Source organism: Ictalurus furcatus, chromosome 26 (assembly GCF_023375685.1).
Source record: "Ictalurus furcatus strain D&B chromosome 26, Billie_1.0, whole genome shotgun sequence".
Taxonomy (NCBI): Eukaryota; Metazoa; Chordata; class Actinopteri; order Siluriformes; family Ictaluridae; genus Ictalurus; species Ictalurus furcatus.
The window spans coordinates 1,848,027-1,866,123 of record NC_071280.1 but is presented as its reverse complement, the minus strand read 5'-3'; the positions used below and the strand labels follow the sequence as shown (position 1 = coordinate 1,866,123).

The 18,097-nt window shown below is 41.4% G+C and overlaps 2 protein-coding genes across 6 annotated transcripts; one reads left to right on the top strand and one right to left on the bottom strand.

The window, feature by feature from the left end:
- The first annotated feature begins 368 nt into the window (after positions 1 to 368).
- LOC128602305 (GDP-L-fucose synthase) lies at positions 369 to 18,053 on the top strand. Of its 4 annotated transcripts, none has more exons than XM_053616026.1 (11): positions 369 to 655; positions 8,021 to 8,332; positions 10,343 to 10,491; positions 10,700 to 10,814; positions 10,920 to 11,048; positions 11,379 to 11,452; positions 12,623 to 12,756; positions 14,502 to 14,633; positions 17,053 to 17,132; positions 17,221 to 17,320; positions 17,788 to 18,053. In XM_053616026.1, exons 2-11 carry the CDS (start codon positions 8,309 to 8,311, stop codon positions 17,841 to 17,843), a joined length of 993 nt encoding a protein of 330 aa, XP_053472001.1. In that variant the 5' UTR covers positions 369 to 655; positions 8,021 to 8,308; the 3' UTR covers positions 17,844 to 18,053. The 4 variants fall into 4 exon arrangements, with proteins under 4 accessions (XP_053472001.1, XP_053472005.1, XP_053472003.1 ...); XM_053616030.1 differs by having other exon boundaries at positions 371 to 655; positions 8,021 to 8,070; XM_053616028.1 differs by having other exon boundaries at positions 371 to 655; positions 8,021 to 8,205.
- LOC128602306 (GDP-L-fucose synthase-like) lies at positions 664 to 3,499 on the bottom strand. Of its 2 annotated transcripts, XM_053616032.1 has the most exons (5): positions 2,360 to 3,499; positions 2,048 to 2,162; positions 1,804 to 1,932; positions 1,081 to 1,116; positions 664 to 1,002 (listed from the first exon to the last, which is right to left on the bottom strand). In XM_053616032.1, exons 1-4 carry the CDS (start codon positions 2,506 to 2,508, stop codon positions 1,096 to 1,098), a joined length of 414 nt encoding a protein of 137 aa, XP_053472007.1. In that variant the 5' UTR covers positions 2,509 to 3,499; the 3' UTR covers positions 664 to 1,002; positions 1,081 to 1,095. The 2 variants fall into 2 exon arrangements, with proteins under 2 accessions (XP_053472007.1, XP_053472006.1); XM_053616031.1 differs by having other exon boundaries at positions 664 to 1,116.
- Positions 18,054 to 18,097: the final 44 nt, after the last annotated feature.

The window sequence follows — 18,097 nt, the reverse complement described above, 5'->3', positions numbered from 1 at the left end:
ACACACACACATTTATATTATATATATATATATATATATATATATAGAACAGATGATACTAAATTGTATTGTATCGTAGATTCAACGGCAGGTTTAAACACCTATTTGGTACCACTTTGGTTCTTTTTTATTTCTTTTCTTTATTTTGATATGTCAGCGATTCACTTTTTATTCGATTCAGTAAAAAAAACAACAACAACAACAATTAAACCAGACACAGTGAAACGAACGAATCATCTTACACGTACCTCGCGCTGAAGCAAATGAATCAACTCGCCTATTTCGATTCGTTTGAACCTGTTCACTCGAACGAACCGATTCATTGGGTGGTAACGGTTGGCGAGGAGAGTGTAAAAGCTGCGCGCGCACGTTCTATCACGCAGGTAAATAAGTTCGGAGGAGAGGGGTTGATAGTATCGCTGTTTTCCAGAAGGTTCAACAGGTTTGTCTTCCCCCCCACCCCCTCAGAGTGACGCTTCAAGGACTTCATTTATTATTATTTTTCTCTTTTATTTTGTCTGGTTCAGAGCAGTTGTTGTGTTTTCATCGACTAAAGATTGGCTGTGAATAATTTAATATTGAGACAACGGCAGTCGAGGGAGCGCCTGGCACACCTGGAGATATTTTCCGTCTAAACACTTACATAAAAAAAAAGGTAACTTTATTGTTCACTTACTCATAAATAGATATTACTGGGATGCATTTCTTTTCTTTCAGATGAGCATATATGAGTTGGATAGACATGTTTACATCACATGTCAGGATTTAATAATAATAATAATAATAATAATAATAATAATAATAATAAGAAAACAATAAAGTCATACTTTTATGTTGCATGAAGTCGAAAACTTCATTTACGCACACCTTTGGTCATAATGATGTCACAATGTGTTCACGAAACTGATCGATGGCGCTAACTTCCTGGGTTTCGGACTTTCCTCCCTTCTTCTCTGCTAATGTTTTATTACTTTTACTCGAACTTCCGTCCTCCTGTAGCTCCTGTTGGCACAGGCTAAATAAATAAATAAATAAATAAATAAATAAAAAAGAGAGAGAGATAACTTATTGATCACTTACACAATCAGATGACCATCAGCACTGGAAAAAATAGGCCTAGAGAAGAGAAATATATATTGTATATATATATATATATATATGCTAAAATTCTCAGCCGATACCGATAGTTCTGCCTTTTATGCCTTCTTTTAAATGAATAATGATTAATTCACACAGTTTTGAAGGAGTCGCAAAATAAAAACTTTATTCTCTCCATTTCAAGAAGTTGTTTGACAGTAACTGGTCTCGTCAACACAAAACACGTTACTCTAATGAACATGAACTCATACGTCGGTGCATCTCTAATTATATACATATATGAAATAATAAGGAATGCCTTTCTTCAGTCTTGAATTAATTCATTATAATTTTACTTTTTTTTTTTTCTTCATATGTTTTGTTAAACCTTATCTTGACAGGTCTAGGTCAAAGGTCATCATAAATCAATAAGATGTTGAAATGCCTAGGTCAAAAGGCTATCACCAATCATCCTTATCTTGACAGATGTAGGGTAAAGATAAATAATGTTGTGTGTTGCTTACCATCAATAAACCTTTTGATCTTGACAGATGAAGGTTATAGATTAAAAAAAATGTTAGGTTTGATGTAATCTGTTGCATCATCAGTCTGATCAGTACATTCATGTGCGTTCCATACGTACATACTTATGTGAGAAAAGGTGTATCAAATGGTTAATATTGATTACATGTAGGTGTGTGTGTGTGTGTGTGTGTGTGTGTGTACCATCGTGTCATCAATGGGGTCGGTGGTTATATCCGGGAAAATGCGCGTAGACAAACACGAGACGACTTTCACCACGTCGAACTCGTGAGCCGTTTGCAGCACGTTCTCGTTGATGGCCAGGTTCTTCCTCTTAAAAGGCAAAAACAATAAAGTAAACCGGTTTGTTAAGGTTACTATAGAAATTCTCTATGTGTTGTATCCGCATGGGTGTGTTTGGTTACAGTATGTCTGTTTGAGTTATTACCCAGAAATCTAGGTTCTCTCTCAAGTGCAGGAAGAGCCCGCACACCTTGGCGGCGAGGCGAATAACTTGTGTATGTCGATGCTTCTCGAAGATGGCCCTCGTCTCGGCTGCGTTTCTGAAGTCAAGCGTGCAAGAAAGATTATTATTTTTAACTTCCTCGCCAGCGTCCTTTAACATCACGTCATCTAAGTAGAACGAGCGAACGAGTGCGTAGAGGGAGTGTAGTTTTCAATCGGTCTATGAAACGACGAGATGTGAAGCGAAGCGATGGAAGGGAGGTGAGCGTGCCGAGGGCCTGGTTTTGGAACTCGCGTCAGGTCCGCCTCTTTTGAGCTGAGGAAGATCCACTCCTCCCCTTCTCTGGCTCCTCCTTCCTGCTTCACCACGCGCTCTATGGCTTTCCCCACGAGGCCACTGCCGCCCGTCACCAGCACCCGCATCGGCTTCGTCTCGCCCTCCATCTGACGAACAGGTTCAGCTCGTTAAACATGCACACAGTTTTCCTTTCACTAATAACATCATCATTGTGACATCGTCGTTATCATCATCGACCCTAGCAAAGACATCTAGGACTTTCTTAAGCGCTTGACGTCTCTGCATTACAAGGACATTACCGTGGTATGGACATATCCCCTCCCCCAACATCCGAAGTTTGATACTGAAAATTCGCATATTTAGAACATAGTTTTAGGATTACCGTTACCGTTTGAACTCATGTGATTTCTGAGTGATAGAAGCTCCCACAGCATGGGGAAATTGTAGGGTGCTGTGGACGTCCTCTGGGCAGATGTATTCTCTGCTCCAAAACCTACCATGAAACCCACCACAATAAGTAGAGGCGAGATAAGATGCGTGCAGGCAAACCACATACGCATGCTGTGCAACTTTCCTCGCTTTCACTCGCATGTATAACAGTCTGTCACAGCGTGAGGGTTCACAGCGAACTCGGCGGGAGGATATACAAGTGAATGTAACGTTAACGGTGAAAAACTGGACCTGGCGTTAGCCTAGCCTACTTCGCGAGTGTGCAAATATCAAAAGTTAATCGATGTTCTTAAGAACAAACCAAGCCATGGTATGATGCCTTCTACACTACGCTAAGGTCACCTACTATTTAGGAATCTAGTTACTGACTGTCTCAAAAAAAAACTCGTATGTTCCGCTGCACTTTTCTACACTTGGCTGCTGTCTCCATTTCTTACAGACTGAGCTGCTCAAATATATCAACCAACTTGCGTTGAGTATGGGCGCGGCCAAGTGTACAACTGGAGGGGGGACACACCTATTTCCCTTAACAAACGGAAATATTAAAAAGGAGTAGACATGAATAAATAAATAGATGAAGAAAAGAGAGATCCGTTGGCAGGGTTCATTAAAGGGGGGACATATAGAAAATATTTTGTACTGTATATTGGGGGACAGATTGGTATTTCCTCAACATTGGGGGGACACGACCCCCCCCCCCCCCCCCAAAGAATGTGTGGTTACGCCCATGCTTCATTACAAGCTTGCCTCGCTGGACCAAGCTCCAGGATGACTGGATATTTTTGCCATAGTGTTGTTACGGCAGACTGGTGTGCTCATCATCTCCATCACTGTCTTGATCATTATAATATATCCATCCATCCATTTTCCATACTGCTTATCCTACCCAGGGTCACAGAGGAACCTGGAGCCTATCCAGGGGAACTCGGGGACACTCGGGACAGGGTGCTAACTCATCGCGGGCCACTTTATTATACGTCTTGTCTGGTTTGCGTATCAGCATGTTACGCCGAACGAACGTCTCACCGTCTAGATAGCGTCATGTGGAAGAGTACGTGTGACCGGCCTTGACTCTACATAGATTTGGTTTAGGTTGGTTGGTTAATCCTGCGTTGTCCTACTCTCCTAAGGAGCATCTGAAGGAGATGATCGCTTTCAACGAACTGCTTCTAATTATTTATTCCTGATTCTACAATTGCACGTTAAAAAACACGTTATTAACACGTTATTTGATGTTTCACTTTGTGAATTTAATTTATTTTCGAAAATACGCACTTATTTGTAATATACGCTGCATTTGCGGTGTTTTTTATGACGTTTACAGTAACACTGTCTATGGGAATTTGCAGTACTTTTCTGTTTAAGCAAAAGCAGTAGTGCTACTCTAAACCATCAAGACTGATTTCTTGACGTGTGTACATGCTGCTGCGGACCATACTATACATCGCTGCAGTCGGTATACGGATGGGCTTACATGCCAAGCACTATACATACAATCGCCTTATAATTCACTGGATGACTGCAGCTCTGTTCATTGTGTACACAGCTTGCATTACTCATAGGGCTATAATGCATATTTTTGTTATATTATATATCTCCATCCGTGTGGTTTTTTAAAAATTATTATTTATTTAACTTTTAAACATCCAGCATGTGTATATCTTTTTATATAGAAAGCTATACACACTCTGGATGTGTAAGAGTTAAATAAAAAAAACACACACGGACGGAAGGACGTAAAGATGAGTTCTCTGCGGGAGACGAGAGTCATTTTTATTTTAGTATCTTCCCCAATGACTAAATCATTTTTTTTCCCCCACAGTCGCGTTCCAACAGTTTTTCAACAGGCGATCGTGTTATTTGATTGATTGATTGATTGATCTCACTTGTTTTTAGTGCATTAATGTACGCATTAACGTGGGGGGTTCGTTCCACACGACGGTCGAATGTGAACGTGAACATGAATGAGCAGAACGTATGTTTGTGAAAGAATTGAAACGTTCGTCGATTTTTTTTGGAGAAAAAAAAACGGCGTGACTTTGAATAAAATTTACCGACATCAATCCCCTAAAACAGATAAACCATCAACGTTTAGGAGGCAGACGTTTTAAAGACGGTGTTTTATAAGAATCGCGCGTGTTACATGCCTCCTAAACATAACCTTTTAGGAGGTTTCAATGTTTAAAGCGTTGCCTCAAAGAATCGAGCGTTTTGTTTAAACTAGAAAGACGAGTTTTTCGGGACATGTCTTGGAGGCACGGATCCACAGAACCGATAAATACAGAAGATCTGCCTGTACACACCACCCTCCACACGTGTTTCCTCATGCCCCAGTTCTGTAGACCGTGTAAACTTATGAGCTCTGGTGACAGTGCCTGAAGCTTGCGTGTGTGCACGCGTGTGCACATGTGTGGGTGGGCGTGAGACAGAGACTTGTTTCCTGTGGGTTTTGGTGACCAGAATGCTTACAATAAAAACTTATTCTTGCACTTACAACTCTACTCTGTGCACTTTGCTTCTTCTAGAACTCAAGTAAGAAGATCTTGTACGGTAGCACTACTCGTATTGTTCTCCGCTTGATATATCGCCTTGCTTGCGTTTCCTCATCTGTAAGCCGCTTTGGATAAAAGCGTCCGCTCAATGAATAAACGTAAACGTATATATAAACTTAATCGTAGCTATAATCTAAATAGGTGATGTGCTTTTATTTGCCGTACTCCTGCACTGCCTGACCTTTGAACATTTATGACTTGTTTGAGTTTCTTCTCAACAAGGGTGCCAGTGGGGCGCACGGTGTAAATCCACCTTCCTACGTTCATACGTTATGTCAGATGCCAGACTCTCCTAGGTTGAAGGTACTTCATAAAAAAATAATAATAAAATGAATTTAAAAAACAAAACAAAAAAAAACAACCCCGAATATGAGAATGAATCAAGACAGATCCAAATAAACAATAAAAGTTCCACTGAACAGTAAAGCTACACGTTCTCTTCCTCTCGGTGTTCAGTACTCGTAATACAGGTTGAACACGTGAGAGCAGTTGATGTAAACTATGGATCCGGTCCAATGTTCTTTGGGATCATACTGGTGATCTGTTCTATATATATATAAAAATTGATTTCAAGCAAAATTTAAGTTGTAGTACATTTACATGTATTCCTTTAACAGACGTTTTTATCCAAAGCGACTTACAAATGAGAGAACACACGCAAAGCGATCCGTCCAGCGGAGAACAATACGAGTAGCGCTACCATACAAGATCTCTTACTTGAGTTCTAGAAGAAAGCAGTAGCTTAACGAAATTAACGTCAAGTCCATACCCATCTAACATGTCTGGACAGGTTCAGACAGTTAAGACTGTGTTAGAGGACCTGTAGACTGAACCAATACTGAACAGAGGGCATTTGAATGTGAGGCTCATTTCACTCACAAATAAATTCTACTAAAGCAGTGAATCTGGGAATATTCTCTCTCGTGATATGACCGATCCTGGACTCGTGTATAGGTTAGACTACACCTGCTGATACAGTTGATGGACTATTTTTAGCTAACGCTAGTCATATTTAGCAGTGTAATTTGAAAATCGGCGCTTTAGTTTACAGTGGAAAAGAATGAGAACGTTTCATTTGTGCTGTAAGGAAAGAAAAGCATGATTGCATTTCTGCTTATTGGCGTAAACGTCAACTACAGTGTGCAATCTGATTTCATGTACTGATACTTTTTAGATTTTTTTTAAAAAATCTTTTGTCATTCGCACATATAGCCTTCTAGCTCCATTGTAGTCAGTTTACTCTTTGAGCAGAATTAGCAGCCTTTGGACTGTGGATAGTTCTATGAGAGATAAAAGTAGTAGACGCAGAGTGTTTCTTTTTTGTCTATATTGCTCATTTCATTCAGTGCTTTTATGTCTATAAAACCTGCAGAGATGCCGGGTGTGATACCTGTAGTGTAAATCACACCGGGTTTTAGTTATTATCGTTATACGACTTAAAATGGGGCACGTCTCCTGCTTTAAAAGGCTGCGTTCTACTGGAGAAACTCTAACTGGAGCAACGGAATTTTAAACACGATCGTCACCTTAACAACTTGTGTTCATAACTATGGTAATTACGTACATAACACTTAAATTCCTTTTAAATAATGTGAAAAGAAAGTGTGTGTGTGTGTGTGTGTGTGTGCGCGCGCGCATAGGAATGCACCAGAACTGGATTTAAAGTTTACTACTGATAATCATCAACTATCTATGACCTAAATGTTTAAACAGATGTCTTTTATTCTGATTGATCACACAGTGTGTGTGTGTGTGTGTGTGTGTGTGTGTGTGTGTGTGTGTAAGAACCCAGAGCGGTTGTCTCAGGAAACTCGTAGTCAGAAATAATCACAACGCTTTTGTCTAAAAGGTAATTCAGGGACCTATTACCACCACTTAATTAAATATGTGGTTGCCAGATAAAAAAAAAATTCCAATTTATCGATCTGATTAAATATGTAACGTTGTAAACATTATTTTGATGAATCGTGTTGAGGTCATAATGTCATTAATTACACCAACTTAATATTTTTGTGTAATTTAAACTGAAATTTCTGCATTAATTAATTGATTTCAAACAAAAGTTCAGTTGTAGTACATTTACATGATTCCTTTCACAGACGTTTTTATCCAAAACGACTTACAAATGAGAGAACACAGCGGAGAACAATACGAGTGTGTGTGTGTGTGTGTGTGTGTGCGGGGATGCACCAGAACCGGATTTCAAGTTTATTACTGATGACCTTTGACCTACACCTGTCAAAATAAGGTTTTACGAAATATACCAAGCGCACCTCTCTCTACAAAATAAAAATGTTTCAACCTTAAGTAACGTAGTCACGGAGGGTGTGTACATCTGTCGCGCTACATTAATGGTGGGGATCCGCATCGACTGTGGAACAGAAATGTACTCAGCGTGTCTCCACCCATTTATTTCACACTGGACTACTAACATTTTTCTTTTTCAGCATTATGTACAAAACACCCGTTTCTTTTAAAACATCATCTTTAAATGTTTTTCCTACCTCCTAAAGAACCCTCGGACTTAAGAGACGACCCTCGGAGTCGTTGACGCCCTGCTCGGGGTTAAACAACAACAACGTCTTTACAATATCTTCAGGGATAAATTGCCAAACTAACATCTTGGGGTTTTTTTGTTTTTGTTTTTTTCCCCTAGGAGCAGAAGTCAGGTCCTCGTGTTGGTGAATACACAACATTCCTCTAGGGGTATTAGGAGTTCTCGGAGCAGACATCGTAACAGATAGTTGCAGAGTTTCTTCTGTGTTTTAACTACGACGTCCTGACCATCATCTAAGCACTGAGACGCACGACTCTCTCCTTAATCCGTTAACAAACACATTTGTAAGCATTCTAGTCAGCAAAACCCCACACCTACCCGTGCACACGCAAGCTTCAGGCACTGTCACCAGAGCTCATAAGTTCACACGGTCTACAGAACTGGGGCATGAGGAAACACGTGTGGAGGGTGGTGTGTATAGGCAGATCTTCTGTATTTATCGCTTCTGTGGATCCGTGCCTCCAAGACATGTCCCGAAAAACTCGTCTTTCTAGTTTAAACAAAACGCTCGATTCTTTGAGGCAACGCTTTAAACATTGAAACCTCCTAAAAGGTTATGTTTAGGAGGCATGTAACACGCGCGATTCTTATAAAACACCGTCTTTAAAACGTCTGCCTCCTAAACGTTGATGGTTTATCTGTTTTAGGGGATTGATGTCGGTAAATTTTATTCAAAGTCACGCCGTTTTTTTTTCTCCAAAAAAAAAAAAAAAATATCGACGAACATTTCAATTCTTTCACAAACATACGTTCTGCTCATTCATGTTCACGTTCACATTCGACCGTCGTGTGGAACGAACCCCCCACGTTAATGCGTACATTAATGCACTAAAAACAAGTGAGATCAATCAATCAATCAATCAAATAACACGATCGCCTGTTGAAAAACTGTTGGAACGCGACTGTGGGGGAAAAAAATGATTTAGTCATTGGGGAAGATACTAAAATAAAAATGACTCTCGTCTCCCGCAGAGAACTCATCTTTACGTCCTTCCGTCCGTGTGTGTTTTTTTTATTTAACTCTTACACATCCAGCGTGTGTATAGCTTTCTATATAAAAAGATATACACATGCTGGATGTTTAAAAGTTAAATAAATAATAATAAAAAAAAACCACACGGATGTATTATACATATACAGTATGACTAAACACAAGAAAAACTAAATCAATTACAATATGCTCAACGCAGGTAAACAAAAGTATATATATATATAAAAAAAAACTAGACAAAACAAACAAAAAAACCTTACTGTCACAAAAACACAGATGACCCCAAACTCAAACTGATAACAGAAAGCTGACCAAAACCACTACTACCACATAGCAGTATCAGCATAGTTGATAAAGACTGTTACCACAGTTGAATTCGATAAAACTGATCTTAGTGACAGTAACCGACGCAGAGCAAAATAAACAAAGTGAAACAGCCCAAGGCAGCCCAAAGCAAGCAATCGTGCCTTATCGTAAAATAACTCAACACACAGACATTAATGTCTAAACCGCTGGCAACAAAGGTGAGTACACCCCTAAGTGAAAATGTCCGAATTGGGCCCAATTAGCCATTTTCCCTCCCCGGTGTCATGTGACCTGTTAGTGTTACAAGGTCTCAGGTGTGAATGTGGAGCAGGTGTGTTAAATTTGGTGTCATCGCTCTCACACTCCCTCATACTGGTCACTGGAAGTTCAACATGGCACCTCATGGCAAAGAACTCTCTGAGGATCTGAAAAACAGAATTGTTGCTCTACATAAAGATGGCCTAGGCTATAAGAAGATTGCCGAGACCCTGACACTGAGCTGCAGCACGGTGGCCAAGACCATACAGCGGTTTAACAGGACAGGTTCCACTCAGAACAGGCCTCGCCATGGTCCACCAAAGAAGTTGAGTGCACGTGCTCAGCGTCATATCCAGAGGTTGTGTTTGGGAAATAGACGTATGAGTGCTGCCAGCATTGCTGCAGAGGTTGAAGGGGTGGGGGGTCAGCCTGTCAGTGCTCAGACCATACGCCACACACTGCATCAAACTGGTCTGCAGACAAGACGTATAATAAAGTGGCCCGCGATGAGTTAGCACCCTGTCCCGAGTGTCCCCGAGTTCCCCTGGATAGGCTCCAAGTTCCTCTGTGACCCTGGGTAGGATAAGCAATATGGAAAATGGATGGATGGATATATTATAATGATCAAGACAGTGATGGAGATGATAAGCACACCAATCTGCCGTAACAACACTATGGCAAAAATATCCAGTCATCCTGGAGCTTGGTCCAGCGAGGCAAGCTTGTAATGCAGAGACGTCAAGCGCTTAAGAAAGTCCTAGATGTCTTTGCTAGGGTCGATGATGATAACGACGATGTCACAATGATGATGTTATTAGTGAAAGGAAAACTGTGTGCATGTTTAACGAGCTGAACCTGTTCGTCAGATGGAGGGCAAGACGAAGCCGATGCGGGTGCTGGTGACGGGCGGCAGTGGCCTCGTGGGGAAAGCCATAGAGCGCGTGGTGAAGCAGGAAGGAGGAGCCAGAGAAGGGGAGGAGTGGATCTTCCTCAGCTCAAAAGAGGCGGACCTGACGTGAGTTCCAAAACCAGGCCCTCGGCACGCTCACCTCCCTTCCATCGCTTCGCTTCACATCTCGTTTTTTCATAGACCGATTGAAAACTACACTCCCTCTACGCACTCGTTCGCTCGTTCTACTTAGATGACGTGAAGTCATGTGAGTGAAGTCATGTGACGTGAAGGAAGTTAAAAATAATAATCTTTCTTGCACGCTTGACTTCAGAAACGCAGCCGAGACGAGGGCCATCTTCGAGAAGCATCGACCCACGCACATTATTCACCTCGCCGCCAAGGTGGGCGGGCTCTTCCTGCACTTGAGAGAGAACCTAGATTTCTGGGTAATAACTCAAACAGAAACCAAAACACACCCATGCGGATACAACACAAAGAATTTCCATATTAACCTTAACAAATCGGTTTACTTTATTGTTTTGCCTTTTAAGAGGAAGAACCTGGCCATCAACGAGAACGTGCTGCAAATGGCTCACGAGTTCGACGTGGTGAAAGTCGTCTCGTGTTTGTCTACGTGCATTTTTCCGGATAAAACCACCTACCCCATTGATGAGACAATGGTACATGCACACACACCCACACACACCCACACACACACCCCTACAGTACATCTCCTTAGAGATGTAAATGCAAATAGTTTACTTTCTACATTATTAGACTTTTACAGCCATGTAAAAGATAGCAAGCCCTAAAAGCCCACCCCAAGGCATACACCACAAGCAGTACCGAGTGTGTTTACAGGACGTTCAGACTGAGCACACTTGGAATCCTAGGTTTTACGAGTCTTTATGTCTGCAGCAGCAGGTACGAAGTATACAAAAAAAAAAAAAAAGTGAATTTCAACACTCAGGCAACGGCGTAAACTGTCACACTTCTGATCCCGTTTGTAGATCCATAACGGTCCTCCTCATGAGTCGAACTGGGGTTACGCCTACGCCAAGAGGATGGTCGACGTACACAACAGGTAGGTCACGTCTCCCGATTAAGAACCTCACTGTTTATTTGAACATTTTACAGAAGGCGTTACGCTTTCTGACACGGCGACATTTTGGTGAGCGGAGTTTGTGTTTGGATGCAATATTGACCTTATCCATACTCGCCATTTTATTACATGGAAGATGGCACGCAGGGGAAAATCAATATCACGGAAACAAATTAGTTGGCTTTATAAAAAAAATTATAAATTATTATTATTATTATTATTTTTTTAAAAGAGCCTTAATACTGTTTCAGGTTTAAAGAGGTTACGGGATAATAATATAATAATATTACCAGCTGGGTCTATATAACTCCAGACCCCCTTTAAATAGTAAAAAACAAACAAAAACATATACATTGTTGTTTTTAAAAATCTTTTACTTCATGTTTCTGATGTCCGCTATGGCGAGACTTCACACACACGTGACGTCTGGGGTCATATTGAACCCAGTAATAAATGCCATTGCATGCAACGGATCTTCACATGCTTTGAATCCGTTTGGTATCTAAGGTGCAAAACACTCTCTCTCTCTCTCTCTCCATATCACACACACACACACAACTACATTTCACAGTGTTTACATAGAGGGGGAAGGGTGCGTCTGCCAGACTCTATGCATGTCCCCGGGCAGGCCACTCACTCACTCACTCTCACACACTGAACTTACATCATCAGATTATTAAGTTAAAGGGAAGCGACACCTACTGTTGAACATTGGTACTACATGTAAAATTCACTTACGACGTCATAAACGTGCACCTAGTCTCAGCGTTGCAGGGAAAGAGCATGTGGTCATGGGCTGCCGCTGTTCTTTGGTTTCAGTTGGTTTTGAAGGCATTGTCGTTGCCATGGTTTCAATGTTAAATCACTTTAGAATCCAATAACGAAGATGGCTTTTTCTGTCGCGTTTGCGTGTCAAATTATTTCCTTCATTTTGTGAATTAGCTCCGCTTTTGCTGGGGATTGGAATTTGAGCTTCATCGCCTTGTAGGGGTGAAGGCTGCGTCTGCGAGAATCTGTGGTGCACACCTGTAAATCCACGGGAAACATTTGGAGTTTCTACCTTGTCTGGTATAGGGGTGGAGTTTACATTTGGCTGTCCTGTGTGTGTGTGTGTGTGTGTGTGTGTGTGTGTGTGTGTGTGTGTGTGTGTAGGGCCTGTTTTAAGCAGCATGGACGCCGATACACAGCTGTCATTCCAACAAACATTTTTGGTCCACATGACAACTTCAACATCGAGGACGGTCACGTCTTACCTGCACTCGTCCACAAGACCTACAAGGCAAAGAGTAAGAAGCACCGAACAGACATCACAGCTTGTTCAAACAAAAAAAAATGTTGATGCTGATTAACAGACATATGATAACGACATCAAATACCCCTGCTGTAGTTATTTAATACCGTCCTTGTTCCATTCCAGAGCGGTCATGTTACCAGGTCACTCAGTTATTTATAGGTGGCAGAAGCCAAGCAGATTAGGAAAGCCCACGCCGGCTGATCTTCATAACATCCGCATTCGAAGCTCGATAAACATCTTATATTCGATTTAAGGTTTTTTTGCGTGACCAACAGTTTGATTTAAATTTACGTCGCAGACGTAAACGTTGACTCGACCTCCCCGAGTTGCCGATTAGGAATTTCGAGTCGAGGGCGCGTTTTCTTTGGGTCTGAGGTCAGAAAGAACTGTAAGGAGAGTTAATGACGGGATCAACCCGGAGAACTAGTGAGAGTCGAAACAAAGAAACAAGGCACTCATGGAAAACACGGCGACACTTCACGAAGATACACAGACGAACTAATAAAGGAAAAAAAAACTAAAAACAAACACGGAACAGGCGAACACAATCGGATAACAAACCAGTGACAGGACAGGGGTGGAACTAGACAGAACTACAGGGTGTCCCAAAAGTGTCCATACACAGGGGCAGCACCGCCGTCAGTGGCTGTCCGTGGACGTCGACTTCTCAGTCAGTCCATCTTTTTTGAATTTGTTAATAAGTTTGATTATTAGACACTTTGCTAAAAAGCGCTCCTTTGCCCTACGTATGATGAGACTTTTGGGACGCCGTGTTGAACAAACAACGCTTGTGAGGCAAGCCTTTGTGTAGAGCTTCAGCCACTGCGATAAGGGGAATCCCAGTAGATTACCCGGTCTCCGAGGCTGTTCTTTATGGCAGTATGGGAAGACTCTTTTGTCTTCACAGGTGGGGAGGATATTGGGTCACCAGCCAGGAAGAGATTTACAGCTTCACAAAAAGTTGTGACATTAGCAGGTAATTCTAGCTATAATAAAAGTCATAATGAGAGATTATGGATAGAGGGTGAAACGGGTTAAAAGTCGAATACAAGCGGAACAGCGACGAAAGCCGAAGTGCGTGCCGGTGAAGACGACACCACGAATGAGTGAGACTAAAAATCTCAAAGGGTATGAAAGGAGAGAGGAATGCTCTCAGGTCCACAAGCCCGAGGCGGTTTTCCTCCACAGACTGAGATAAGCCTGGTGACATATACGTCTTTGTGTAGACCTTTGTGTGTAATTAAGTTTTTATTTTGTGGATTTGCACAGCTGTCTGTTTAAAGCAGGGGCTGACTATACAGTGGGGGAAATATGTATTGGACGAGTCAAAAAAAAAATTTCCTGAGGCTATTCACATGCAAAATTCACCAGACATTAAATTAGTTTATATATTATATATATATTATATATATATATAAAAAAACACACACACTATATATACATAATTAATCTCAGTATGAACTCGAGAAATCCAGAAATATAAAAGAATTCGTTAAACGTTAAAGTCCATAAATAAAGTTGTGTGTAATAATGTGGAATGACACGGGGGGAAAAAGTACTGAACACGCTAACCGAAATGTATTTAATACTGAATGAAAATTTTATGTGAGTAGCCCGATTGCAAATATATTTACTGAAAAGAAAAAAAAACCATTGACGCGTTCAGTACTTATCCCCCCCCCCTCCCCCGCCCCCCCGTAAACGCTGAAACTGCGAACGTGAAATTGTGTGTTTCAGGGGACGGAACAGCTCTGGAGGTTTGGGGTTGTGGTCAAGGACTACGCCAGTTCATCTTCTCTGTAGACTTGGCTCGGCTCTGCCTGTGGGTGCTGAGAGAATACGACGAAATCGAGCCCATCATTCTCTCAGGTACGCGCAGAATTTATATTGTTGCTTACCCCCTCAAATAGTAAATAAATAGTTCTTGTAAATCCAGTGAAGAGTCAGACGGAACTCCACCTGTGGGTTATGAGGGGGCCAAGCACCGCTGGTGGACAGTGTTCGTTCATAATTCATAACTCATTGTAAAATGCGATACCATTGGTTGTAAATAAATAAACCAATAAAAAAAAAGAAAAGAAACGTGGGGAAAAAACAACGTAAAAATAAAACAATGTATTATCAGACTGGAATAGAGTAGAATAAATCAATTTGCAATCTTTAGTAACTTTAAAAATATATATATTTTACATTTTTAGGTGCTCAAGATGTAATTTGATTTTTTTTAAACTTTACTAAAATGGTTAATGGTTTTTAAAAGATTTTTTTTTAATGCAAAGTTTTGTTGTTTTTTTTTTGTTGGTTTTTTTTCTTTTTTTTTTTTTTAAATGTTGACGTTCGCTTTTTTCTTTTAACAGAAACCGAAGTCCATTTGATAGATTATCGGGTCCGTGGGCGTTGCGTTCATTCGGTTTTGGTTTCAAAATTGGAAAATAAAATACAAAAGACCGTGCGTTCATACAGGTTTTGTTTTAATATCGAACATTAAAGGACTAATTAACTATGTTTAAAACCCTTGTTTTGCTCAAAAACGCAAAATATTTCAAATACGCATCAATCGCCACGTTTCCACCCGCTTTTTGCCATTGAGCGGACGCCTTTATCCAAAGCGGCTTACAGATGAGGAAACACAAGCAAAGCGATATATCAAGCGGAGAACAATACGAGTAGTGATACTGTACAAGATCTTTTAATTGAGTTCCAGAAGAAGCAAAGTGCACAGAGTAGAGGTGTAAGTGCCGGAGTAATTTTTTATTATTTTTTTTTAATGGGTTGGTTAGGTGTTGACGGAAGTGGTGGGTCTTTAGCTGTTTTTTTGAAGATGGTGAGAGATTCTGCGGTCCGGATTGAGGTCGGAAGTTCATTCCACCACTGAGGAACAGTTACTTTGAATGTTCTTGAAAGGGACCTTGAGCCACGCTGAGTAGGCACTACTAAGCGTCGGTCGTGGATTGATCGCAGATTGCGTGAGGGAACATAAGCCTTCAGGAGAGAGTTGAGGTAGGAGGGTAGGAGGGGTCCAAAAAATCATCTGAAGGGGTTTGATGGAGCTGCCGGGAGGCCCGAGAGTAGTGAGTTGCAGTAGTCCAGTTTAGAGATAACAAAAGCCTGGACTAGTATCTGTGTGGCCTGTTCGGTGACGTAGGGTCTGAGTTTCTTGTTGTTGTACAGGATGAACCTACAGGACCGTGCAGTTGTTGAGATGTGGTCTGTAAAGGTCAAGCCGTCATCGAGAATCACCCCAAGGTTCCTGGTTGGCTTGAGTGTGGTTGAGCCGAGCTGTACAGTGAGGTTGTGGTTGATTGAGGGACGGGCTGGGATGACGAGAAGCTCAGATTTTGCCAGGTTGAGCTTAAGGTGGTGCTCCCTCATCCAGACCGAGATGTCCGACAGGCAAGCAGAGATACGTGCAGAGACTGGAAGGACAAATAGAGCTGGGTGTCGTCAGCATAGCGATGGTATGAGTTACCGATAAAATGGTGCGCGTGATGTCGACACTCGTGAAATTTTATCGGTAATTTGCGTTTCCATCAGCTATATCGGTAAACATTTTAATGCGCTAAACCTTTTTTCACAACAACAAAAAAAAAAAAAGTATAAAAAACCCTTGGATGGAAACGTGGCTAGAGTCAAGAGTCCCTCTGCCTTCCAACACAAGAGCATAAAGAGTGTTGGTTAGTTGTTCGCTACAGAACACGGACAAAATAAAGCCTTTGGGTTTTAACGGAGAAATCACGTTACAGAATCCTGAATTGCGTCATTTTCACCTAATGGACAAAATGGCACTGTAGACTCACCAGGAAAATCTAATCTACTGTAACTTGTGAAAATATTTATTTTCCCGCCTTTAGCACCTCACCTCCATTTTTTTTTTTGGCACAACCTAATTAATTTATCCAACATTACAGAGATAGTGGAAAGCATTACAACCTACTGTAACCCCAACCTCTCTTTTCTTCATGTTAACCTAAAAAGTGAAGAACTTTTGGCCTTGACATTACTGATCTAGCCAAGTTCCGTTAGCCACTGACTGTCTGCACCTGTTACCCGGCATGAACATTCACCGAATACATGAAGAAACACGGCTCTAACCCATCCTCCTGATGCTCATTACTACAGCTTGCCTCGTCCGAAACACTTCCTAAACGTAGATAGGAATGTCCAAGGTTGTGTGCTAAAGTAATGTTATTAACTCAGGCGAGCGTCTAGGTTAGCATCACTCGTACCTACTGTGATTCGCCTCCAGGTCACGAGCGAGTGACGTAAACACACACTGTTCTGTTTGCAGTCGGAGAAGAGGAGGAGATGACCATTAAAGATGTCGCCAATGCGATCGTGGACGCTTTCGACTTTACAGGACCTGTGATTGTATCCTTTACTTCATGTAAACGCTTGTAAACTGTGTGTGTCAGAAGTGCAGTGAATCGCAGATTTTTACTTTACCTGACATGTTCAGTATGACACGAGCAAATCCGACGGTCAGTTGAAGAAAACGGCGAGTAACGCTAAACTGAGACGCTACCTTCCTAATTTTACCTTCACTCCGTTCCATACAGGTAAACACACACACACACACACACACAGAATATGTAATATACAGTATATGCAAATACATTCACATATAGGCAAACACACATTCACAAAACATGCATCATATGCAAATATACGCGCATACAGTGACAGCCGATTCTACTGCAGCCTACGACTCAGAGATCACCTAAAAATCATGTGGTCTCACCCCAAAGGTGCCACGTTCTAATCTGTCAAACACGTCTTAATGTAAATATCAGGAAACGAAAGCTGAAACTCCACTGTCTCGTATTCGTCTTTCGATCTCAAGTCCAGACGTCTCCAGCATATAGCAGGAACAAAAGAATCGGCCTTGCTGTCCCGGTACTTTCGGACGGGACTGTAAACAAAGACACACACATACATACGTGGAAATATAACTACACTGACTCACGTGTGCACAAACAAACACAGAACCCTAACTTACAGGACTCGCTTGTGTTTTTTCCCTCAGCCGTGAAGGAGACGTGCGACTGGTTCGCTAATAATTACGACGCCGCTCGCAAATGACGGTCCTGCCCGAGCCGGCGAGTGGCGTGCTCTCTACACGTCATCTGCGAAAACTCTTCTGTCAAAAGATTTATTCTTAACCTTCAACAATAAAAATCAAATCATGTCTGTTTACAGATCAGCTTTAATAATCAAAACATTGTGCCTTTTATAAAATCTGATTTACAGTAATATAAAAATAAAGTTTTCACCTTTTGATTTGAAATCTGGTGCTTTTTCCTTTATCGTCATGGAGAGGAGAAAGCTTGAAGAGA

Coding starts and splice junctions, on each gene's coding strand:
- LOC128602306 (XM_053616031.1), bottom strand. CDS start 2,508: ATGGAGGGCGAGACGAAGCCGATGCGGGTGCTGGTGACGGGCGGCAGT. Junction 1,933..2,047: donor GAGAGAACCTAGATTTCTGG/GTAATAACTCAA, acceptor TTGCCTTTTAAG/AGGAAGAACCTGGCCATCAA. Junction 1,117..1,803: donor ACCCCATTGATGACACGATG/GTACACACACAC, acceptor TCTCTTCTCTAG/GCCTATTTTTTCCAGTGCTG.
- LOC128602305 (XM_053616026.1), top strand. CDS start 8,309: ATGAGGAAACACGTGTGGAGGGTG. Junction 11,049..11,378: donor ACCCCATTGATGAGACAATG/GTACATGCACAC, acceptor TCCCGTTTGTAG/ATCCATAACGGTCCTCCTCA. Junction 14,634..17,052: donor CGAGCCCATCATTCTCTCAG/GTACGCGCAGAA, acceptor TTCTGTTTGCAG/TCGGAGAAGAGGAGGAGATG.